At 45.4% G+C, this 26,476-nt stretch overlaps 1 protein-coding gene across 5 annotated transcripts in view; it reads right to left on the bottom strand.

Annotated features, from left to right (window-relative positions):
• Positions 1 to 26,476, bottom strand: part of USP49 (ubiquitin specific peptidase 49) — a 104,480-nt gene continuing 78,004 nt past the window's right edge. For all 5 annotated transcript variants that reach the window (XM_068269487.1, XM_068269485.1, XM_068269483.1 and 2 more), the window contains 3 exons: positions 23,971 to 24,079; positions 19,179 to 19,381; positions 1 to 614 (listed from right to left, as the gene is read on the bottom strand). In XM_068269487.1, the coding sequence (XP_068125588.1) occupies positions 394 to 614; positions 19,179 to 19,381; positions 23,971 to 24,079 (533 nt within the window). In that variant the 3' untranslated portion in view covers positions 1 to 393. The remainder of the gene's footprint in view (positions 615 to 19,178; positions 19,382 to 23,970; positions 24,080 to 26,476) is intronic.

Raw genomic sequence — 26,476 nt, 5'->3', positions numbered from 1 at the left:
TATAGCTGCTAATAATTTAATTAAAAGGCTAATGTGACACTCATCACACCGATGAATGCTTGAGAGGCTCCAATCTATATCCTGTACATTCTAGAGATAAAAAAGGCAGTTTTTAACATACAAAAATCAGGTAACCAACCCTAGATCTTTAGCAATAACTTCTGCCCTAAAGACAAATTTGGAGGACGGTGTAATTTCCCCACCATGCAGACACACGTAGGAGCCATTTGCCAAGTTCCATTTCGGAGGACCTACTGGTCACACTGCAAGTCGTCTGGTGCTACTCTGACAAGATGATAAAAAACACAGCTAAGAATCAGTCTACATATTTAAAAACACCCCCAACAAAAGAACGTAGGAAAAAAGCCAGTATTTTTGCTAGTGCTAGTGGTGTCAGGGTATGGTTATCCGCCTGTTGCTCTCCTCTGTACTGGACGGAGCCTGAGGTGAGAAAAGAAGATCAGGGATCCCTGCATCACTTGGTATGTTGCTGCTTTGTACACCGCTCTGTGGCTTACTCCTCTGGGTGTAGAAAAGGATGTAGGCCTGTGTCCTGCACACCTCTTCAACAGAGCACATGTTCAGCTTGGAATCATTGCAATGGACCCAGAAACCTAGAGGTAAACAGAGCATACATTATACACAGAAAAACATTGGAAATCTAAGCTATGTACTACAAAAGAGTAAACTAGTAAATAGTAACTGTATGCAAGCAGGTAAATACACTATCAATTACAATGTCTCACATGCCAAAAAACATTTGTAATTTTATTCAGCAGTCCTGACATTGGAAAGGTTCTATAGCGAGCCCAGGCAGACAGTATTGCCAACAGGTTCACCTCACATTAATCAGCCATCTCCTCCTGGATGTCCGCTAGGTTCCTGAAACTAAATCTAGACAAAACGGAATTTATGATCTTCCCACCCCGGCCATCCACGAACCTTCCAGATGTGCATGTCACTGTTAACCACACTACCATTCGCCCTACCTCTCAAGCCCGCTGTCTGGGTGTCACCCTGGACTCCGCACTCTCCTTCACTTCCCACATCCAAAACCTCACAAAGTCCTGCAACTTCCACCTTCGTAACATCTGTAAGATTCGCCCTGTCCTGACCTCTGCCACCACCAAACTCTTCATCCATGCCCTAATAATTTCCCGCCTTGATTACTGCAATGCTCTGCTGTCTGGTCTCCCTATGACCTGAACAGCCCCACTGCAGTCCATCATGAATGCGGCAGCCAGAATTATCCACTGCTCCCATCGCTCCACCACGGCAGATCCCCTCCTAGCATCCCTCCACTGGCTTCCTATCCAGTCCAGAATCAGATTCAAGATACTGTGTCTGACCTACAAATCTGTCCACAAAACCTGTCCAACCTACATTTCCGATCTTACTCAGAGGTACACACCTAGCCGCTCACTCCGCTCTTCCAATGAACTTCGTCTAACCGCCCCCCGCATCACCCAGTCCCATGCACGCCTCCCGGACTTCTCAAGAGCTGCTCCAACACTATGGAACTCCCTACCTCCACCCATTAGGGCAGCCCCCTCCTTCAACATCTTCAAGAAAGCCCTCAAAACTCACCTTTTCACTCTGGCCTACTACCCCTCACAAGTGCTCTAAACCTACAGCTGAACTCTGGTCCCCTACCATTCGTGTCCTTACCTCTCCCTCTAGATTGTAAGCCTTTGGGCAGGGTCCTCCTCCTTTTGTGTCCTACCTGATCTTGCACCTCCATTACTGTGAACCCATACTATGCATCTGAGTGAACCTAACTTGCCTAATCTCCATGCTCCATCCAGTGACTGACTAAGCATTACCTGGTACTCATACTATGGTGTGTGATCTGGTTTTCTTGTATTCCTGTATTGTCAAATTGCTGTATGTCACCCCTAAATATTGTCTGTAACCTAAATTAATGTTCAGCTCTGCGTAATATGTTGGCGCTTTATAAATACAATAAATAAATTACAGATTGCCCAGCGAGCTCACGGTGAACCAGAACCCATAAGAGTGTGTAAGGGGCTAAAATGGATCAAACAGCCTCCTTACTAAAATGCTACGCAAAACAGAAGTTGGCCTTCTTAAAAAAGAAGGGATTTGTGATTATTCGGTTTGGAGTGAGCTTGGAGGTGTCCTACAATGCATCTCTGCTGAATAAGCAAATCACCCTTTGTTGTCCCTTTAAGGTAAACGCACCTTTAGAACTGCTGGAATACAATAATGTGCCAGCTTATTAATACTGCAGAGAAAACTAATGCAACATGCATACAGACTGTTTCGGATCAGTGCATGGAATGGATTAATGTGGCTCTATGGGGTAGGATTTGAAAACCCTGGAGTTTCAGAGTACCCAGCAAGCTCATGGTGGACCACAACTTCTTGGAGTGTGTAAAGGGGTGAAAGAGACAGAACCGCACTGCCCCTCTCTCTGTGTGAATCCATGTGTACTGCAGTGGACACATTCAGGTACTTACAGTCAAAGGATTCAGCATATTGTTGAGGATGAGGCCACGCGGAGGATTAGACTTGATGAGATGCAGAATAGATTTGAGAATAGGGGGTATCCAGTTCAAGTTTTACAGAGGGCTCGCACTAGAGCAGATGCACGAAGTAACAGGACAGAGGAATAGACAGCAGATTCAAAATCGCATTCCTTTTGTTACTAAATTTAACACACAATGGCCTCGATTCATCAACACTTAGTAAATTTGTTTTACAGTTTGGTAAAATACCGAATTTGTTAACTTCATTTCAGGATTCATCAAAGTTATCTACAGCTGTTAGCGAACATTCGTTAACGATTCGCTAAAACGGAAGAAAGTGCAATTCATGAAAAAGAAAGTGGGCGTGGTTTAGCGTTACATTTAGGATTAGTTATCTCCTTCACTGCTCTGTCGTTATTCCTGTCAGATCATTGCTGACAGAGAAGATGGAGCCATTTGAAGTGGTTATGTATCAGCTGAGAGTGATTCAAAGGCGCAGAAGGGCAAGAATAAGGTCTGCAACCATATAAATTTGTAAGAGAATAGATTTATTTGCTATAACACGACATCTGCATTTCTCTTGAATCATCTTGTAAGAGAACACAGGCAGTGCCAGGGTTAACTATTTCTGCTAGCTGCACTATAATTTTTTAGAAAAGGCTCCTATCAAATTGTGAGATTGTCCCAACCACTTCCAGAATCCTGGTCCAGGTGTTAACCACTTGCCGACCGCACGCTTATACCGTGCGTCGGCAAAGTGGCAGCTGCAGGACCAGCGACGCAGTACTGCGTCGCCAGCTGCAGGCTGATTAATCAGGAAGCTCGCGCGAGCGGCTGCTTCCTGTCAATTCACGGCGGGGGGCTCCGTGAATAGCCTGCGGACCGCCGATGGCGGCTCGCAGGCTAAATGTAAACACAAGCGGAAATAATCCGCTTTGTTTACATTGTACGGCGCTGCTGCGCAGCAGCGCCGTAAGGCAGATCGGCGATCGGGATCGCCGCCATGTTACAGAGGACGTCCTGTCACTGGCTGCACAGGACGGATAGCGTCCTGTGCAGCCCGGATCACTGGGGGGACAGGTAGGAGAGGGAGGGGGAGGGAATGTCGCCGCGGAGGGGGGGCTTTGAGGTGCCCCCCCCGCAACTAGCCTGCACGCAGGAGCGATCAGACCCCCCCTGCACATCATCCCCATAGGGGGAAAAAAAAGGGGGGCGATCTGATCGCTCTGCGTGCCCGCTGATCTGTGCTGGGGGCTGCAGAGCCCACCCAGCACAGATCCCATCAAACAGCGCTGGTCCTTAAGGGGGGGTAAAGGGTGGGTCCTCAAGTGGTTAAGCCCTATTCAGAATGTTGCTACGTAGTGCTCAAAGGACTGCCTTTTACCCACAATTCCATGGGAATCTTATGGCCTTGTGTTAAATTACCGCTGTAAAATGGAAATATCGACACGTTACCGAATGTTTACCGAATTGTTATCGAATTCACACCGAATGCCGAAAAACCTTGATGAATACAACTAGAAATCGCTAAACTTCGAATTCGGTAATTTAACAAACTGGAAAAAGTTATCTCAAAGACAATGATGAATCGAGGCCATAGTCCTGGCATTTCCAAGATTATCAGACGTCATTGGCATCTGCTATCTGATAGTTTTCCCGAGATTGAATATTTTAGGAATCCCCCTCTTAAATCTTATAAAAGACCGCCTACATTGAGAGATCATTTAGTACATGCAGACCTGAATACAGATACTAATATAACATATACACAAAGGCGAGGGTGTCCATTGCAGTTCCGTTATTAAGGGCCCTGTATTGTTACATCCCCATCAAGGCACTAAAATCACGATCAGGGGGTGGCATACATGCGATTCAGATCATGTGGCCTATGCTTTAAAGTGCCCATGTGGCCTATTATATATTGGACAGACCACACAAAAACTTAAAGAGAATCTGTATTCTTAAAATCGCACAAAAGTAAACATATCAGTGCGTTAGGGGACATCTCCTATTACCCTCTGTCACAATTTCGCCGCTCCTCGCCGCATTAAAAGTGGTTAAAAACAGTTTTTAAAAGTTTGTTTATAAACAAACAAAATGGCCACCAAAACAGGAAGTAGGTTGATGTACAGTATTTCCACACATAGAAAATACATCCATACACAAGCAGGCTGTATACACCCTTCCTTTTGAATCTCAAGAGATCATTTGTGTGTTTCTTTCCCCCTGCAGCTATCTTCCACTGAAGTGTCAGGCTGTTTCTTCCTGCAGAGTACAGACAGCTCTGCCTGTATGCAATTCCTCAGTAAGTGAAAGCCCAGCCAGCTCAGAGGAGGATTTATCCAGCTTGTAAAAGATAAGAGAGAAGCTGCCCTAATCTAAATAATACACAGGCAGTGTGCAGAGAGGGGCCTGGAGGGGGGAGATGCATCACAGAACCACAACACTGAAGAACTTGGCAGCCTTCCAGACACAGGCTGACAAGTCTGACAAGAGAGAGATAAGTTGATTTATTACAGAGATGGTGATAGTAGAACGTGCTGCAGTAAGCCAGAACACATTAGAATAGCTTTTGGAACTTGTAGGATGATAAAAAACAGGATGCAATTTTTGTTACGGAGTCTCTTTAAAAACCGCTTATCATCCCATAAACATGCAATTAGAGAAAAGTTAACGGATCAGGCACTGGCATATAATTTTACACATGCAGGTCATCATGTTAGTCAGCTTAGATTTATGGTAATTGAAAGGATAGCACCATTATGGAGAGGGGGTGATCGTTTGAAGAAATTACTTTGGAGAGAGGCACATTGGATTAAAAGGCTGGACACAATGGAGCCGAGAGGACTTAATAGAGAGCTTGATTTGTTACCTTTTTTTATAGTTAATTTTCGTATTTTTTTATGTTTTCTTGACTCCCGTTGGGCTCCATTGTGCCCAGCCTTATCCTTATCCATGTGTAATGCATTAGCTAGTATTATATTGGCTGATATTATATAAAGAATTTTGAGATTGGATGATGGCTAGAAAGAATTATGTGTGACCTCTTCTTGGCTGTATATACTTCCCCCTCTCTTCTCTATATATATTATTTTTGTTATATCCTTGCCATTTGTTTCTTCCCCCCGCCCCTTCATTTATTCTCCTTATTTCTAGGATTATTTTTTCTTTACTTATGCTAAACAGCTATGGGTAATGAATGCGCCGCTCTGGCAGCATGTTTCCTATTGTTGCTAGGCGACAACCACGTCGCATACACGTAGGAGGGCTCCGATTGGCTTGCGGTGCCGTCCTCCTCATTTCCAGCTGGTGACGTCAGCGGCTGTTAGCCGCTCACGTCTCCATAGTATCCGCCGAGACACGCTGGGACAGAGCTTGGGCGCCGCCCATTGTGTATTTACACGCGGGGATCCTATCAGGTACGCCATGGGTGGAGGGTAGGACTCGCTGTGACGTCCGGTGGACACAGGATGACGGTGTTTGGTCAGGCTATGTGGGGCTTAACAGGTGGGTGGTTCCACAATACTGCAACCTATCATAGCAGCTACATAGAAGTTCATCAGGTCCGGCAGCTTAGGACTGTTATGATTGGGGCAGATAGGTTTGAATTTTATTGGTTGCTGCTAATCATGTATGATTTATAATGATGTGTGTTCAAGTTTAGTGTGTATTTGACTTCCAGCAAGCTTGATAAAGAGGTGTGCAACCTTGAAACGTTGCTTTAACTGCTGGGATTTCTCTATGCAATAAAAGAGCAGAAGAATATAAATAGATGGTGCCGGCTTTTCCTTATTATCATGATGTGCCAGCTTATTAATACTGCAGAGCAAACTAATGCAACATGCATACAGACTGTTTCGGATCAGTGCATGGAATGGATTAATGTGGCTCTATGGGGTAGGATTTGAAAACCCTGGAGTTTCAGAGTACCCAGCAAGCTCATGGTGGACCACAACTTCTTGGAGTGTGTAAAGGGGTGAAAGAGACAGAACCGCACTGCCCCTCTCTCTGTGTGAATCCATGTGTACTGCAGTGGACACATTCAGGTACTTACAGTCAAAGGATTCAGCATATTGTTGAGGATGAGGCCACGCGGAGGATTAGACTTGATGAGATGCAGAATAGATTTGAGAATAGGGGGTATCCAGTTCAAGTTTTACAGAGGGCTCGCACTAGAGCAGATGCACGAAGTAACAGGACAGAGGAATAGACAGCAGATTCAAAATCGCATTCCTTTTGTTACTAAATTTAACACACAATGGCCTCGATTCATCAACACTTAGTAAATTTGTTTTACAGTTTGGTAAAATACCGAATTTGTTAACTTCATTTCAGGATTCATCAAAGTTATCTACAGCTGTTAGCGAACATTCGTTAACGATTCGCTAAAACGGAAGAAAGTGCAATTCATGAAAAAGAAAGTGGGCGTGGTTTAGCGTTACATTTAGGATTAGTTATCTCCTTCACTGCTCTGTCGTTATTCCTGTCAGATCATTGCTGACAGAGAAGATGGAGCCATTTGAAGTGGTTATGTATCAGCTGAGAGTGATTCAAAGGCGCAGAAGGGCAAGAATAAGGTCTGCAACCATATAAATTTGTAAGAGAATAGATTTATTTGCTATAACACGACATCTGCATTTCTCTTGAATCATCTTGTAAGAGAACACAGGCAGTGCCAGGGTTAACTATTTCTGCTAGCTGCACTATAATTTTTTAGAAAAGGCTCCTATCAAATTGTGAGATTGTCCCAACCACTTCCAGAATCCTGGTCCAGGTGTTAACCACTTGCCGACCGCACGCTTATACCGTGCGTCGGCAAAGTGGCAGCTGCAGGACCAGCGACGCAGTACTGCGTCGCCAGCTGCAGGCTGATTAATCAGGAAGCTCGCGCGAGCGGCTGCTTCCTGTCAATTCACGGCGGGGGGCTCCGTGAATAGCCTGCGGACCGCCGATGGCGGCTCGCAGGCTAAATGTAAACACAAGCGGAAATAATCCGCTTTGTTTACATTGTACGGCGCTGCTGCGCAGCAGCGCCGTAAGGCAGATCGGCGATCGGGATCGCCGCCATGTTACAGAGGACGTCCTGTCACTGGCTGCACAGGACGGATAGCGTCCTGTGCAGCCCGGATCACTGGGGGGACAGGTAGGAGAGGGAGGGGGAGGGAATGTCGCCGCGGAAGGGGGCTTTGAGGTGCCCCCCCCGCAACTAGCCTGCACGCAGGAGCGATCAGACCCCCCCTGCACATCATCCCCATAGGGGGAAAAAAAAGGGGGGCGATCTGATCGCTCTGCGTGCCCGCTGATCTGTGCTGGGGGCTGCAGAGCCCACCCAGCACAGATCCCATCAAACAGCGCTGGTCCTTAAGGGGGGGTAAAGGGTGGGTCCTCAAGTGGTTAAGCCCTATTCAGAATGTTGCTACGTAGTGCTCAAAGGACTGCCTTTTACCCACAATTCCATGGGAATCTTATGGCCTTGTGTTAAATTACCGCTGTAAAATGGAAATATCGACACGTTACCGAATGTTTACCGAATTGTTATCGAATTCACACCGAATGCCGAAAAACCTTGATGAATACAACTAGAAATCGCTAAACTTCGAATTCGGTAATTTAACAAACTGGAAAAAGTTATCTCAAAGACAATGATGAATCGAGGCCATAGTCCTGGCATTTCCAAGATTATCAGACGTCATTGGCATCTGCTATCTGATAGTTTTCCCGAGATTGAATATTTTAGGAATCCCCCTCTTAAATCTTATAAAAGACCGCCTACATTGAGAGATCATTTAGTACATGCAGACCTGAATACAGATACTAATATAACATATACACAAAGGCGAGGGTGTCCATTGCAGTTCCGTTATTAAGGGCCCTGTATTGTTACATCCCCATCAGGGCACTAAAATCACGATCAGGGGGTGGCATACATGCGATTCAGATCATGTGGCCTATGCTTTAAAGTGCCCATGTGGCCTATTATATATTGGACAGACCACACAAAAACTTAAAGAGAATCTGTATTCTTAAAATCGCACAAAAGTAAACATACCAGTGCGTTAGGGGACATCTCCTATTACCCTCTGTCACAATTTCGCCGCTCCTCGCCGCATTAAAAGTGGTTAAAAACAGTTTTTAAAAGTTTGTTTATAAACAAACAAAATGGCCACCAAAACAGGAAGTAGGTTGATGTACAGTATTTCCACACATAGAAAATACATCCATACACAAGCAGGCTGTATACACCCTTCCTTTTGAATCTCAAGAGATCATTTGTGTGTTTCTTTCCCCCTGCAGCTATCTTCCACTGAAGTGTCAGGCTGTTTCTTCCTGCAGAGTACAGACAGCTCTGCCTGTATGCAATTCCTCAGTAAGTGAAAGCCCAGCCAGCTCAGAGGAGGATTTATCCAGCTTGTAAAAGATAAGAGAGAAGCTGCCCTAATCTAAATAATACACAGGCAGTGTGCAGAGAGGGGCCTGGAGGGGGGAGATGCATCACAGAACCACAACACTGAAGAACTTGGCAGCCTTCCAGACACAGGCTGACAAGTCTGACAAGAGAGAGATAAGTTGATTTATTACAGAGATGGTGATAGTAGAACGTGCTGCAGTAAGCCAGAACACATTAGAATAGCTTTTGGAACTTGTAGGATGATAAAAAACAGGATGCAATTTTTGTTACGGAGTCTCTTTAAAAACCGCTTATCATCCCATAAACATGCAATTAGAGAAAAGTTAACGGATCAGGCACTGGCATATAATTTTACACATGCAGGTCATCATGTTAGTCAGCTTAGATTTATGGTAATTGAAAGGATAGCACCATTATGGAGAGGGGGTGATCGTTTGAAGAAATTACTTTGGAGAGAGGCACATTGGATTAAAAGGCTGGACACAATGGAGCCGAGAGGACTTAATAGAGAGCTTGATTTGTTACCTTTTTTTATAGTTAATTTTCGTATTTTTTTATGTTTTCTTGACTCCCGTTGGGCTCCATTGTGCCCAGCCTTATCCTTATCCATGTGTAATGCATTAGCTAGTATTATATTGGCTGATATTATATAAAGAATTTTGAGATTGGATGATGGCTAGAAAGAATTATGTGTGACCTCTTCTTGGCTGTATATACTTCCCCCTCTCTTCTCTATATATATTATTTTTGTTATATCCTTGCCATTTGTTTCTTCCCCCCGCCCCTTCATTTATTCTCCTTATTTCTAGGATTATTTTTTCTTTACTTATGCTAAACAGCTATGGGTAATGAATGCGCCGCTCTGGCAGCATGTTTCCTATTGTTGCTAGGCGACAACCACGTCGCATACACGTAGGAGGGCTCCGATTGGCTTGCGGTGCCGTCCTCCTCATTTCCAGCTGGTGACGTCAGCGGCTGTTAGCCGCTCACGTCTCCATAGTATCCGCCGAGACACGCTGGGACAGAGCTTGGGCGCCGCCCATTGTGTATTTACACGCGGGGATCCTATCAGGTACGCCATGGGTGGAGGGTAGGACTCGCTGTGACGTCCGGTGGACACAGGATGACGGTGTTTGGTCAGGCTATGTGGGGCTTAACAGGTGGGTGGTTCCACAATACTGCAACCTATCATAGCAGCTACATAGAAGTTCATCAGGTCCGGCAGCTTAGGACTGTTATGATTGGGGCAGATAGGTTTGAATTTTATTGGTTGCTGCTAATCATGTATGATTTATAATGATGTGTGTTCAAGTTTAGTGTGTATTTGACTTCCAGCAAGCTTGATAAAGAGGTGTGCAACCTTGAAACGTTGCTTTAACTGCTGGGATTTCTCTATGCAATAAAAGAGCAGAAGAATATAAATAGATGGTGCCGGCTTTTCCTTATTATCATGATGTGCCAGCTTATTAATACTGCAGAGCAAACTAATGCAACATGCATACAGACTGTTTCGGATCAGTGCATGGAATGGATTAATGTGGCTCTATGGGGTAGGATTTGAAAACCCTGGAGTTTCAGAGTACCCAGCAAGCTCATGGTGGACCACAACTTCTTGGAGTGTGTAAAGGGGTGAAAGAGACAGAACCGCACTGCCCCTCTCTCTGTGTGAATCCATGTGTACTGCAGTGGACACATTCAGGTACTTACAGTCAAAGGATTCAGCATATTGTTGAGGATGAGGCCACGCGGAGGATTAGACTTGATGAGATGCAGAATAGATTTGAGAATAGGGGGTATCCAGTTCAAGTTTTACAGAGGGCTCGCACTAGAGCAGATGCACGAAGTAACAGGACAGAGGAATAGACAGCAGATTCAAAATCGCATTCCTTTTGTTACTAAATTTAACACACAATGGCCTCGATTCATCAACACTTAGTAAATTTGTTTTACAGTTTGGTAAAATACCGAATTTGTTAACTTCATTTCAGGATTCATCAAAGTTATCTACAGCTGTTAGCGAACATTCGTTAACGATTCGCTAAAACGGAAGAAAGTGCAATTCATGAAAAAGAAAGTGGGCGTGGTTTAGCGTTACATTTAGGATTAGTTATCTCCTTCACTGCTCTGTCGTTATTCCTGTCAGATCATTGCTGACAGAGAAGATGGAGCCATTTGAAGTGGTTATGTATCAGCTGAGAGTGATTCAAAGGCGCAGAAGGGCAAGAATAAGGTCTGCAACCATATAAATTTGTAAGAGAATAGATTTATTTGCTATAACACGACATCTGCATTTCTCTTGAATCATCTTGTAAGAGAACACAGGCAGTGCCAGGGTTAACTATTTCTGCTAGCTGCACTATAATTTTTTAGAAAAGGCTCCTATCAAATTGTGAGATTGTCCCAACCACTTCCAGAATCCTGGTCCAGGTGTTAACCACTTGCCGACCGCACGCTTATACCGTGCGTCGGCAAAGTGGCAGCTGCAGGACCAGCGACGCAGTACTGCGTCGCCAGCTGCAGGCTGATTAATCAGGAAGCTCGCGCGAGCGGCTGCTTCCTGTCAATTCACGGCGGGGGGCTCCGTGAATAGCCTGCGGACCGCCGATGGCGGCTCGCAGGCTAAATGTAAACACAAGCGGAAATAATCCGCTTTGTTTACATTGTACGGCGCTGCTGCGCAGCAGCGCCGTAAGGCAGATCGGCGATCGGGATCGCCGCCATGTTACAGAGGACGTCCTGTCACTGGCTGCACAGGACGGATAGCGTCCTGTGCAGCCCGGATCACTGGGGGGACAGGTAGGAGAGGGAGGGGGAGGGAATGTCGCCGCGGAGGGGGGGCTTTGAGGTGCCCCCCCCGCAACTAGCCTGCACGCAGGAGCGATCAGACCCCCCCTGCACATCATCCCCATAGGGGGAAAAAAAAGGGGGGCGATCTGATCGCTCTGCGTGCCCGCTGATCTGTGCTGGGGGCTGCAGAGCCCACCCAGCACAGATCCCATCAAACAGCGCTGGTCCTTAAGGGGGGGTAAAGGGTGGGTCCTCAAGTGGTTAAGCCCTATTCAGAATGTTGCTACGTAGTGCTCAAAGGACTGCCTTTTACCCACAATTCCATGGGAATCTTATGGCCTTGTGTTAAATTACCGCTGTAAAATGGAAATATCGACACGTTACCGAATGTTTACCGAATTGTTATCGAATTCACACCGAATGCCGAAAAACCTTGATGAATACAACTAGAAATCGCTAAACTTCGAATTCGGTAATTTAACAAACTGGAAAAAGTTATCTCAAAGACAATGATGAATCGAGGCCATAGTCCTGGCATTTCCAAGATTATCAGACGTCATTGGCATCTGCTATCTGATAGTTTTCCCGAGATTGAATATTTTAGGAATCCCCCTCTTAAATCTTATAAAAGACCGCCTACATTGAGAGATCATTTAGTACATGCAGACCTGAATACAGATACTAATATAACATATACACAAAGGCGAGGGTGTCCATTGCAGTTCCGTTATTAAGGGCCCTGTATTGTTACATCCCCATCAGGGCACTAAAATCACGATCAGGGGGTGGCATACATGCGATTCAGATCATGTGGCCTATGCTTTAAAGTGCCCATGTGGCCTATTATATATTGGACAGACCACACAAAAACTTAAAGAGAATCTGTATTCTTAAAATCGCACAAAAGTAAACATACCAGTGCGTTAGGGGACATCTCCTATTACCCTCTGTCACAATTTCGCCGCTCCTCGCCGCATTAAAAGTGGTTAAAAACAGTTTTTAAAAGTTTGTTTATAAACAAACAAAATGGCCACCAAAACAGGAAGTAGGTTGATGTACAGTATTTCCACACATAGAAAATACATCCATACACAAGCAGGCTGTATACACCCTTCCTTTTGAATCTCAAGAGATCATTTGTGTGTTTCTTTCCCCCTGCAGCTATCTTCCACTGAAGTGTCAGGCTGTTTCTTCCTGCAGAGTACAGACAGCTCTGCCTGTATGCAATTCCTCAGTAAGTGAAAGCCCAGCCAGCTCAGAGGAGGATTTATCCAGCTTGTAAAAGATAAGAGAGAAGCTGCCCTAATCTAAATAATACACAGGCAGTGTGCAGAGAGGGGCCTGGAGGGGGGAGATGCATCACAGAACCACAACACTGAAGAACTTGGCAGCCTTCCAGACACAGGCTGACAAGTCTGACAAGAGAGAGATAAGTTGATTTATTACAGAGATGGTGATAGTAGAACGTGCTGCAGTAAGCCAGAACACATTAGAATAGCTTTTGGAACTTGTAGGATGATAAAAAACAGGATGCAATTTTTGTTACGGAGTCTCTTTAAAAACCGCTTATCATCCCATAAACATGCAATTAGAGAAAAGTTAACGGATCAGGCACTGGCATATAATTTTACACATGCAGGTCATCATGTTAGTCAGCTTAGATTTATGGTAATTGAAAGGATAGCACCATTATGGAGAGGGGGTGATCGTTTGAAGAAATTACTTTGGAGAGAGGCACATTGGATTAAAAGGCTGGACACAATGGAGCCGAGAGGACTTAATAGAGAGCTTGATTTGTTACCTTTTTTTATAGTTAATTTTCGTATTTTTTTATGTTTTCTTGACTCCCGTTGGGCTCCATTGTGCCCAGCCTTATCCTTATCCATGTGTAATGCATTAGCTAGTATTATATTGGCTGATATTATATAAAGAATTTTGAGATTGGATGATGGCTAGAAAGAATTATGTGTGACCTCTTCTTGGCTGTATATACTTCCCCCTCTCTTCTCTATATATATTATTTTTGTTATATCCTTGCCATTTGTTTCTTCCCCCCGCCCCTTCATTTATTCTCCTTATTTCTAGGATTATTTTTTCTTTACTTATGCTAAACAGCTATGGGTAATGAATGCGCCGCTCTGGCAGCATGTTTCCTATTGTTGCTAGGCGACAACCACGTCGCATACACGTAGGAGGGCTCCGATTGGCTTGCGGTGCCGTCCTCCTCATTTCCAGCTGGTGACGTCAGCGGCTGTTAGCCGCTCACGTCTCCATAGTATCCGCCGAGACACGCTGGGACAGAGCTTGGGCGCCGCCCATTGTGTATTTACACGCGGGGATCCTATCAGGTACGCCATGGGTGGAGGGTAGGACTCGCTGTGACGTCCGGTGGACACAGGATGACGGTGTTTGGTCAGGCTATGTGGGGCTTAACAGGTGGGTGGTTCCACAATACTGCAACCTATCATAGCAGCTACATAGAAGTTCATCAGGTCCGGCAGCTTAGGACTGTTATGATTGGGGCAGATAGGTTTGAATTTTATTGGTTGCTGCTAATCATGTATGATTTATAATGATGTGTGTTCAAGTTTAGTGTGTATTTGACTTCCAGCAAGCTTGATAAAGAGGTGTGCAACCTTGAAACGTTGCTTTAACTGCTGGGATTTCTCTATGCAATAAAAGAGCAGAAGAATATAAATAGATGGTGCCGGCTTTTCCTTATTATCATGATGTGCCAGCTTATTAATACTGCAGAGCAAACTAATGCAACATGCATACAGACTGTTTCGGATCAGTGCATGGAATGGATTAATGTGGCTCTATGGGGTAGGATTTGAAAACCCTGGAGTTTCAGAGTACCCAGCAAGCTCATGGTGGACCACAACTTCTTGGAGTGTGTAAAGGGGTGAAAGAGACAGAACCGCACTGCCCCTCTCTCTGTGTGAATCCATGTGTACTGCAGTGGACACATTCAGGTACTTACAGTCATGTGAAGTATAAGTACACCTGATGTCTTTTTTTCCGCTTCAATCTAACTTTAATATAATATCATTAAACCATATGTAAAGTCGAAATTCATTTGTCTGAACAAAAAAAAAAAAAAAAAATTTACTTTGTGAACAGATCTGCCATTTTCTTCTTTACTATGACCTGGACTGAAAAAAAGGGAGATTTTGAGGTATTCACACTTTCATAAAGGTCAAAAGTTCACTCCCTACAACATAGCAATGGTGAACTTTTGACCTTTATAAAAACTTGAATATTTCAAAAACTATAAAAGATAGAAAGATTATTTTTGAAGCACAAATTAACACATGCACAGCCCCCCCCCCCCCCCCCCCAAAAAAAAAAGTATTAAAAATGACTGTCAACATTTTAATGAGAATGTTCTTGCTGGCAGGTCTATCCGCTTACGGATGGCGGTGATTAAAATCTATTCCGTTTTGATCCCCTAATACCTGCCAGGGCGTAGATTTCATATCACCGCTGCCACGCGTTCTCGCCGCTCCTGCCAATCGCGTCACTCTCTGCCTACCGTAGCTTACTCGCCCTGCCATCTCTATGACAGCAGAGCCCTGTGAGCAGGTCAGGAGCCGATTTTATTGGCTTCTGACCCTGTCAATCAATGTAAGCAACTCCCATTGGCTTACACTGATCACACGGTCAGGAGCCAATGAAAGCAGCTCCTGACCAGCTCACAGAGCTCTACCGTCATAAGAGACGGCAGAGAGGGTGGCCTGAGGTTCCGGGTGTGCGTTGTGGATGGCGGTTGCTGCAGGTATGTGCGGCGATTCGTTGGTATCCAACGGTTTCTGGTCTTTAAAGGGCAGAGACCGCTGGTACTTAACATCCCTGGCGGTACGCAGTTTTAGAGGCTGCGCCCGTGGGAGGATTTTTTGTAATAAAATGAAATTTATATGCCTAAGCTAGCACTTTGCTAGCTAACTATACCCCACAAGCCCCACAGCACCTAACTAAACCCCCGATTGCCGCCAGCAATATTTACCCCTCCACGATCCCGCGAAAGCCGCAGCTTCACTCGTCATTATGGCGACGATCAGGCATGACGTCATCGGCGTTATGCGCAGTCCCGATCCTCCCCATAGCGAAGCCTGGAGCGGATTGGGAGGCTGCGCCATCGCGGGATCCCTGTGGGGTACAAATTACAGCGGCGATCGGTGGGGACCGGAGGCACTTGGGGGACCATATTTAGCTAGCCAAGTGCTAGCTTAACAATATAGAACACATTTTATTTTTTTAAACAATCCTCCCGGGGCCATGTGATCCCCTGAGGCGGCTAGCCTGACACTGTGTCGGGCTTACCCCCAGGGAGGTTAAGTGGTTAAAAGGCATTTTAACAACAAGGTGTGAAAATATCACCTAGGAATACATTCAGGAGAAAAAGTTAATTGCATATGAGCCCTGAGGAAGCGTCAGATGACGCGAAATGCGTAGGTAGGAGGGGCCATCAAGTTCCGTGCATGTGAACACGTGACTCGCCGCCATCCACGCCAAGATTGGCAAGGTGAAGATCGTATAGAACCTATCCGGGTTGCCCAGCGTCAGGAGGGTAAAGTACCTTTAGAGCTGAATGGTGATATCTCTACCCTCACCGTGCGGGCATGACATATGAAGCGCTCGAGTGAAGTGGATCAGAGTGACGCTGCCGACTGCAAGTATATGCTTACCACTCAGTGCTGCTGCTGTATTTGTTGCACACACACACACACACACACACACACACACACACACACACACACACACACACACACACACACACACACACACACACACAGAGAGTCAGCACACACAAGCAGTACACACAAGCAGTACACACACAGCACACAAACAGTCAGCACACACACACAAGAGTCAGAACAAAAGAGCAGTACAAACAGTCAGCAAACATTACACAGTCAGCACACATAAGCAGTACACACACACACACACACACACACACAGTCAGCATACACAAGAAGAACACACACACACACAACGAACAGTCATAAAACATTACACAGTCAGCACACACAAGCAGTACACACACAGCACACACAAGTAGAACACATATACACACACAGTCAGCACACACAAGCAATACAAACAGTCATAAAACATTACACAGTCAGCAGAACACACACACAAATAAGCAGCAGCTTCAACTCACGCTGCTCTGTCACTGTCTGTCTCCGTTATTGCAGCACGTGGTAATGTGTATCTCTCTCTTCTCTTCTCCTCCTCCACATTCCTGAGGTGGCGGCACTGGTGGACGAGCTCATTCTGCCTGGTAGGGGTGCTGCTATAGTTCCTCTCTCCTCTGTTTGAACTTTGTGTTATCTAATCACTAACGTATAGCACTGGACATTGCACAGAGCTGTAGGGGAGCTGTAAAAAGCAGCGCTGAGCAGGAGGAGATAAATAGATTTTTTGGCATGGGTAACAAGGGTCTGTGCGTACCCCCTGCAATGGTCTGGCGTACCCCCAGGGGTACGCGTACCGCATGTTGAGAAACCCTGAATATACTGTCTGTTCTGCCGGCCAACAATATATGCAAAACTTTGGCTATTGTTTATGGACTATCCCCTGTAGGGGGGGGGGGGGGGGGGGGGGGGGGGCATCTGCTTTATGCAAGTGGATGGCATGGATGACTGTTTGAATGATCAGCAGGTGGGCGCTTGACTGCAGGGACGAATTGAGTCTGGATGACCGCCCCTCCTGCAAGCAAGTTAAGCCAATGAAAGTGCAGTGAATTGCTGGCCCCTATGTGGTATTAATTTATTATCTTTTCTGCGCATTTTAGATATTTGTACTGTTTTGGCTCCTTATGCCGGGAATACACGGGTCGACCGGCGGCTCGACTAAGCCGCCGGATCGACCCCAGCCGCGTCCCCGCGGATCGATTAGCGCTCGTCCCCGCCGGTGCTTCCTTATCAGCGCTCGATTCCCTGCCATTGTCCGCAGGCGGGAATGGAGCGGGCGGGGGTCGAGCGGCTTGATCGGGCCAGCTGAATATTATCAGCTGGCCGGATCAGCTGGTCGATACACGGTACAGAAACGTACAGTGTATCCCCAGCATTAGTATTTGATGTCACCAAGATTATGTGTGTAATAAACTTTTCTACAGTGGATCACTTAAAAAGATGTGCCTAGACCTACTTTCTAGTTCTTGTATAGAAATTGTCAAAAAGGTTGCACTAAAGTGGTGATCCCCAGATTTAATATTGGAAAAGTGGCACAGAAAGCATACATGGGGCAACCAGATATACGTGAATTTTTTTCTATAATTGCATATGAGCCCCAGACTGTAAGAACATGAAACATGTCCCACTCTATATTCATAATTTTGTATTCTTTTTCTAAGATTAAGTCTGTTTGAACAAATGGTAACTACAGGTTTTAACCACTTAACGACCAGCTAACGCCGATAGGCGGCGCCTGGTCGTTTGTGGTTTTCCATGTTCCATGTCAGTTCACGGAGGGTGTCTCCACGAACAGCCTGCGAGCCTCTGATCGTGGCTCGCAGGCAAAATGTAAACACGCGGGGAAGAAATCCCTGCTGTTTACATCATACCGTAAAGGAGATCGGCGACCTCCGGCCTCTGATTGGCCGGGGATCGCTGGCATCTGATAGGCTAAAGCCTATTAGAGGCGGCGCAGGACGGATCGCCGTCCTGTGCCGCCCAGAAAGAGGAGGGGAGGGAGGGAAAGAGAAGGAGGCTGGGAATCGCTGCAGAGGGGGGCTTTGAGGAGCCCTCCCCCCGCTACACGCAGGTAGCCGGCGGCGATCAGACCCCCCCAGCAGGACATCCCCCTAGTGGGGAAAAAAGGGGGTGGGGGGGGGGGTGGGGAGTCTGGTCGCCCTGCCTGCAAAGTGATCTGTGCTATGAGACCACGCAGCACAGATCACAGAAAGATAGCCCAGTCCTTAAGTGGTTAAAGTGAACCAAAAGAAAAAAAAAAGAAAAAATAATAGCCCATTTAATTACCTGGGGCTTCTTCCAGCCCCGTGAAGTCTTCCTGGTCCCTCACCATCATCCCGTGCTCAGCTGTTCCTTAGTCGCCCCCCCCCCCCTCCTGTGTAGTCTGGCTGACGAGTTGGCCAGTGGCCAGGAGTGCTCTGCTCATGCGCAGTAGCAATTAGCGCAGTGCACTCCTGGCCACGGGAGCCAATAGATGATGCGCACAGCACCAAGCCACGCATCAAGCGTTGGAGGGGGACACCGGAGCAACAGCAGGATGTGGGATGACGTCAAGGGACCAGGAAGAAGTCCCAGGTAAGTAAATGGGCATTTTTGTTTAACTTTAAGTCATCTGCTTACTGTAAAATTGGATCTTGCACTGATTGACTTGCACACAAAACAGCACTTTTTCTCACGAGCCCAAAGTTTTGAGTTGACGTGCACTCACTCTATATGGCAATACAATACATGGCCATATATGTTTGGCCATATATGCTGCTCTTGTCACATACAGTCTTCTTTTGCTGTACTTACCACCCTCCGTGTTGTAACAGTATGCTGTGTAGTGGCCAGATCCAAATCCTTTACCATGATGCATCACCACTGCAGAGAGGTCATACTGATAGGTCCCTGGATCTGTGGGAGATAGGGCACCTCTGCAATATGGCTCCATGTTCAACACTTGGTCAAAAAACACATGGACTCCAATTTTCTCACGGTGATTACGGCCAGACCACCTGTATGAAATGACAGCAGTATATAAATCTTACAGCTGCGTGAAATAGTTCCATAATTAAAATATCTACTAAACAATTCTTCTATACACATGCCACAAAATTTTGATAGATAATAAGCTCATACTGCTTTTATCAGTCACGCTCCCTATGAAATCACTTGAGGCTCTACTGCTGAATGGTGCTGCCAAGAAGGGCTATAGGTTTTTTTTTTTTTAACTGTATATTAACCACTTGCCGACCGCACACTCATAACGTGCGTCGGCAAAGTGGCAGCTGCAGGACCAGCGACGCAGTACTGCGTCGCCAGCTGCAGCCTAATTAATCAGGAAGCAGCCGCTCGTACGAGCGGCTGCTTCCTGTCAAATCACGGCGGGGGGCTCCGTGAATAGCCTGCGGGCCGCCGATGGCGGCTCGCAGGCTAGATGTAAACACAAGCGGAAATAATCCGCTTTGTTTACATTTGTACGGCGCTGCTGCGCAGCAGCGCCGTAAGGCAGATCGGCGATCCCCGGCCAATCAGCGGCCGGGGATCGCCGCCATGTGACAGACCACATCCTGTCACTGGCTGCACAGGACGGATAGCGTCCTGTGCAGCCCGGAACACCAGGGGGAGGCAGCAGGTAGGAGAGGGAGGGGGAATTTCGCCGCGGAGGGGGGCTTTGAGGTGCCCCCCCCGCCACCCACAGCAGGCAGGAGAGATCAGACCCCCCCCAGCACATCATCCCCATAGGGGGGAAAAAAGGGGGGCAATCTGATCTCCCTGCCTGCACCCTGATCTGTGCTGGGGGCTGCAGAGCTCACCCAGCACAGATCAATCAAACCAGCGCTGGTCCTTAAGGGGGGGTAAAGGGTGGGTCATCAAGTGGTTAAGCAACGTTCCAGGAAAGCAGACATCATGAACAGGTGTAGATGCACATTTAGTATAAGTCAGCATATCTTCGAAACAAAAAAAACAAAACAAAACAAAAAAAAAACATACTTGACATTGTTCTTATGTACACTGCCAATGCTTCCAGACCTCACAGAACCCCTTTAAGGCAAGGTGATTGTAGATCAGTTATATATAAGATCTACAGTGCATCCGGAAAGTATTCACAGCGCATCACTTTTTCCACATATTGTTACGTAACAGCCTTATTCCAAAATGGAATGGAGAGAAATCACACGTACACAAAAGTTCACAGCCTTTGCTCATTACTTTGTTGATACACCTTTGGCAGCAATAACAACCTCCAGTCTTTTTGAATATGATGCCACAAGCTGACACACCAATCTTGGTTCAGTTTTGCCCATTCCTATTTGCAGCACCTCTCAAGCTCCATCATGTTGGATGGGAAGCGGTGGTGCACAGCCATTTTAAGATCTCTTCAGAGATGTTCAATCTGATTCAAGTCTGGGCTCTGGCTGGGCCACTCAAGGGCATTCAGAGTTGTCCTGAAGCCATTCCTTTGATATCTTGGCTGTGTGCTTAAGGTGCGTACACACGCACTACAGAATTCAACGAATCCATCGGACCCTCCCGCTGGGCAGACTTTCAGCAGACAGTAGTGAGTGTGTACGCACTGTCAGCGGACTGATAAAGCTAGGAACAGTCCTGCTGAAAGATGAATAATCAACCCAGTCTGAGTTACTAAACAGGTTTTCATTCAGGATGTCTCTGTACATTGCTGCATTCATCTTTCCCTTTATCCTCACTAGTCTCCCACTTCCTACCACTGAAAAACATCTCCACAGCATGATGCGGCCATCGCTATGCTTCACTGCAATGAATTTAATTGAATTTAATCAATTTTTGAAAAAGGCTATAACATAATAAAATGTGGAAAAAGTGATGCGTTATGAATACTTTCCGTATGTACAGTATACTTTCCTACAATGATGTGACCAACAGTGACCATGTTGCCTTAGAGCAAACCTGAACTGAAAATAAACTTAAAATAATTTAATTGTATGTGTTTAACTAATGGTAAATAGAACACTAGTAACATAGAATCTCATAATTTTTAATTTCGGTTTAAGATCTTAATTTTAATGACTGAACTCTGCTGTAAAATCATCTCAGAAGTAAAGACTCTGCTGCAAAACAAAACAGAAGTAATGACCCTTTGAAATTTTCATCACTAAAACCTTATCAGCGTTGTTTCTTCAGTCAGATAAAACTGTGTTCCCATGCAGTTTAGTTAGGAGGGGGGCAGATGAGAGGGTATATCCTGCACGCTGGTGCCCCCTGCTGGCCATATAGCCATTGTCTATATGCAACTGAAACCCTCTCCTATGACTAGCTGAGTAGCTCAGCTTCTGTTTGAATTAATCACTGCAGACTAGGTGTAATGTGTATGTGCACTTCTTGATTGGCTTACAAGCAGCCTGCAGGCTTTATATAAGCAGCAGAGAACTGTTTGGGAAGTGAGTATCTCCTGTGTGTTTGGTAAGTTTCAGAGCAGTTGGGGACAAGCTCCTGGGTGTGGCAGATCCAGGGCTTGGCTGCGCTCACATATGGTGTTGCATGCTGGTTCTGGGGCCCCGGGCAGTGAGAGTTCCTGGGGCCCCAGGCTGGCTTGTGCACCATTATTGTTTTTAAATTTTAATGTAGATTCCCATGCAGTTTAGTTAGGAGGGGGGCAGATGAGAGGGTATATCCTGCACGCTGGTGCCCCCTGCTGGCCATATAGCCATTGTCTATATGCAACTGAAACCCTCTCCTATGACTAGCTGAGTAGCTCAGCTTCTGTTTGAATTAATCACTGCAGACTAGGTGTAATGTGTATGTGCACTTCTTGATTGGCTTACAAGCAGCCTGCAGGCTTTATATAAGCAGCAGAGAACTGTTTGGGAAGTGAGTATCTCCTGTGTGTTTGGTAAGATAAAACTGTGTTGTCTGCCAGTTTTCAGGATATCTAGTTTGTCCAAATTTCGTTTTACTGCCTATTCTGCATAGATAAAAACTACAGTAGTGCTGTTAACAGTTGCTATACATGAAAACAGAAAAACTTAATTCGAATAATTTCTTAGTAGAATTAGTTCTTTATATCCTTATATTTATCTCATGTCCTTTGTACTGGTTGAACTCGATGGACGCATGTCTTTTTTCAACCAAAATAACTATGTAAAAAAAAAAAAAACTATATATGTCAGTTCAGGTACACTTTAGGAAATGGGCTGTGCAAGAAGTCAAAAACTTTTGCATTCTATATAGGAGGATTTAAAGTGTGCTTTGGAAGGTGTGCTGCCTCACATCAGACTTGTGTGTGTATTTGAACAGTGAAGTCAACCACCTTTAAGCCACTGCATGAAGTTTAAAGGCTACATCACCATAATATGTGTAGCACCCACCTGAATACAATACATAAATGGGTGCAAAACCCTCTGTGTCATAGGTGGTGCAGAGTACAAAGAGAACCTGGTGTTCAACTTTGTCACCTGTAAAGGTTTCAATTTAGCTGCATCGCTATTCCTTGGTAGATTTACCCAATGACAACAATCAGAAACCAAAGAGTAAATCAGAAAGGTGAAAGGATAGCAGCTGAGACAAAAATACAAACCATACCATAGGAGCAGCAGAGGAGGATATTTACAGGACAAGCATAGGCAAACCTTTGCTTCACTGCATGGAGAAAAGTTTAAAATAACCACCCAGTCATATCAGAATCGTGCAATTCTCTTTTTCATTTATGCAAAGCTTGAGATTTAAATTTCACCTGACAAAGACATGGGTGGCTGTACCAGTCATCTGTCAGTCCTGCTGATCTCTTTGGCTGAAGCCGGCAAAAAGGGCACCCCAGGTGCCTTGAAAATAAGGGTGCTTGCTATGTAATGCTGCAATTTGCATAGGGGAAGCCTCTGTGCCTGCTATTTTTTCGGGTGACTCCGGGTGCCCAAGTCTTTACCCAGTGTGTGTTTATAAGGCGGTAGCTTGTATATAAATATACAGTATAACACTGGTGTTCATGCGTAATACTAAAATAAACTTTCATTTTTAATTTTCTATACTGTACTAGGTTTTTCCAAATTCCCCTGGGGCAACTTGTCATGTTCCGTTAAAAGCTTGATAGGAACAAAGTACATGTTATGTAGTCATTAACCCCCTGCATTCAAAACATACATTTCAGGCAAGATAACTCCCAAGTCACTTTGCAAAGGTGTTCTCTCCTAGCCTCTCTCGCTCTCTCTCATAACCACAATTTGGGGACAGCCTGCATTGCAATAAGTGGAACCAAGATCTTTTGCATTTGGGTTTCAGCTCCTGCTGTATTTGTGCTAGAGAAGTTACAGCATACCATGTATCTAACTTTTCTGTGAAGCCTTTGTTGCAGCCATATATTAATCAGGTGCTGCCTGATCTGAGCACCCTTTCTTTAATCATGCAGTGCAGATGAGAACACTCCTATGGCAGCCCTGTTTATTCGCTTTTATCCCTAGCCACAGGTAACATGACCAATAGTTTGAGATGAAAAACTGCATTTAGCGTTAACTGTTGCAGATGTGCATGGTGTGAGCCATTAGAACCGGCTCTGTTTAGGGTTTAATCAGCATTTCAATACAAGGCAAACTGAGCAGACAAACAACTGAGTAGCAATTATTGATCTTACCTGAAACGCTTAAGATGCAGCCGCAGGACCTGAGGTAGTCTGAATATCATAAGCTGCTTCTTGGCCTCGCTAAGCACGAGAGGTTTTGGGGATGACTTCCGCCTCCGGCCTGAAAGAAAGGTGCCAGAGTGGTCAATCATTTCAATAATGCTGCACAGTTTAAGGCAGATTCCACTTTTGTTGAGAACTACTCATGTGGCAAGATGGGAGTTTCTGGGCAATCTGTATTCCAAGCAATGTACTGTTGCAATGGTTGCAATAAAGTGTAATAGAAGCCTACTGTCAGTTTGAAAAACAGCAACAACAACAAAAAATATATTGCATAGGTTGCTATTGTTGAGAAACCGCAAAGGAAAAAAAAAAAAAAACTTCTTGCCTGGCTGTAAAGGTGCGTACACGCCATACTGTAGAAAACGACTGGTCCGTCAGACCCTCCTGCTGGGCGAGAGTAGCACGTGTGTACACTCTGTCAGCAGACTGATAAGAAGGTTTCTGACAGATCCGCTCTGTCAGAAACAGTCTTATCAGTCTGCCGACAGCGTGTGCACACTTGCTACTGTCGGCAGAACATCTGCCCAGCGGGAGGGTCTGACGGACCAGTCGTTTGCTACAGTATGGCGTGCGTACGCGCCTTAATGCTATCCCTTTAATTTCATGTGCAAACAGGCCTGAGCCCACTGAAACAGTTGTGCCCGCCTTACAGTTACACATCAATATTACAAATGCTGAAAAGCAGATAGAAGTGGTCACAACTGCATCAGTGGTCTCAGGCCCTAAAGAGAGAGGGAATTCAGAAGACCAAACCGACATACATTTTCAGTGTCTAGTACTGAAGTAAAGATGCCTACACATGCACAAAAATTGCCCCCCTTAAGCATCAGGCCTAGTGATGTGAAGGGGGGACAATGCACTTCATCCAAACAATCTGGAACCCTTGGATCTTTTAGCGACACATTGACTCTATTGGTACCCCAGTGAGGGTGTTGTGTAATGCGTAAACCAGCTGTGATGCTTGGGGTGCAATACCCGGCATAATCTGAGCCACACTGGGAACTTTGGTGAGAGAAGGGCCCTCTATTGGTAACTGAGGACACGACCGTTATATCTTTCTTGGTGCATGCACTCCTCCACTATTGACTGCATTGATGTACAGCATATTGTGATTGGGTGAGTCCCAGGCATCCCTAGCAGCATCTAATATACACTCACCTATAGGATAATTAGGAACACCATACTAATATGGTGTTTGACCACCTTTCGCCTTCAGAACTGCCTTAAATCTACGTGGCATTGATTCAACAAGGTGCTGAAAGCATTCTTTAGAAATGTTGGCCCATATTGATAGGATAGCATCTTGCAGTTGATAGAGATTTGTGGGATGCACATCCAGGGCACGAAGCTCCCGTTCCATCACATTCCAAAGATGCTCTATTGGGTTGAGCTCTGGTGACTGTGGGGGCCATTTTAGTACAGTGAACTCACTGTCATGTTCAAGAAACCAATTTGAAATGATTCAAGCTTTGTGACATGGTGCATTATCCTGCTGGAAGTAGCCATCAAAAGATGGGTATATGGTGGTCATAAAGGGATGGACATGGTCAGAAACAAATGCGGTAGCCCGTGGCGTTTAAACGATGCCCAATTGGCACTAAGCGGCCTTAAGTGTGCCACGAAAACATCCCCCACATCATTTCACCACCAGCCTGCACAGTGGTAACAAGGCATGATGGATCTATGTTCTCATCCTGTTTACGCCAAATTCTGACTATCGACTCATCAGACCAGGCAACATTTTTTTAGTCTTCAACCGTCCAATTTTGGTGAGCTTGTGCAAATTGTAGCCTCTTTTTCCTATTTGTAGTCGAGATGAGTGGTACCCGGTGGGGTCTTCTGCTGTTGTAACCCATTAGCCTCAAGTTTTTTCCAGGCACGCCTGTTCCCTTCCACATACCAAAAACACACAGATAATTTAAATGGGAATTCCCCTAAATTGGCCGTAGTTTAAAATGGATATATGAATATAGTAGGTTGTAGTATATTAGATTGTGAGCTCCTCCAAGGGACAGTTAGTGGCAAGACTATATATAGTTTGTAAATTGTTTTTAATTGATGTGATTTATATATATTTTTTGGATTAATAAAGTAAAATGTGTTTGATACAGTAATCAATTGCCTGTGATTTGTGCTCAACCGGGTCATACCCACTCTTTCCTATCTCACTGTTTTTTTGATACATATGTTGAAAGGTGGGATGGCACGAGTGTCTACAAATTGATACAACTCATATCCCCCGGGAGATTAATACCCGATCTGTGCGGGTTAAAATTGGCTCTTAGTGTCAGGGGGGTTCCTTATATGAGTTTGTTCTGTTGATGGTGAGCGTTTGGCGATGTTACGGTGGGATACCCTCCTTGCAGAGGTGGAGCGTGAGTGTTCACAGACACAGGGCAGCAGGGATGCGCAACAACTTATTAATGGAGGATTTAGGAAACTGACCAAGTTATAT

This window comes from Hyperolius riggenbachi, chromosome 2 (genome assembly GCF_040937935.1).
Source record: "Hyperolius riggenbachi isolate aHypRig1 chromosome 2, aHypRig1.pri, whole genome shotgun sequence".
NCBI lineage: Eukaryota > Metazoa > Chordata > Amphibia > Anura > Hyperoliidae > Hyperolius > Hyperolius riggenbachi.
The sequence above is the reverse complement of the archived record's forward strand: the minus strand, read 5'-3'. Positions and strand labels throughout refer to the sequence as shown.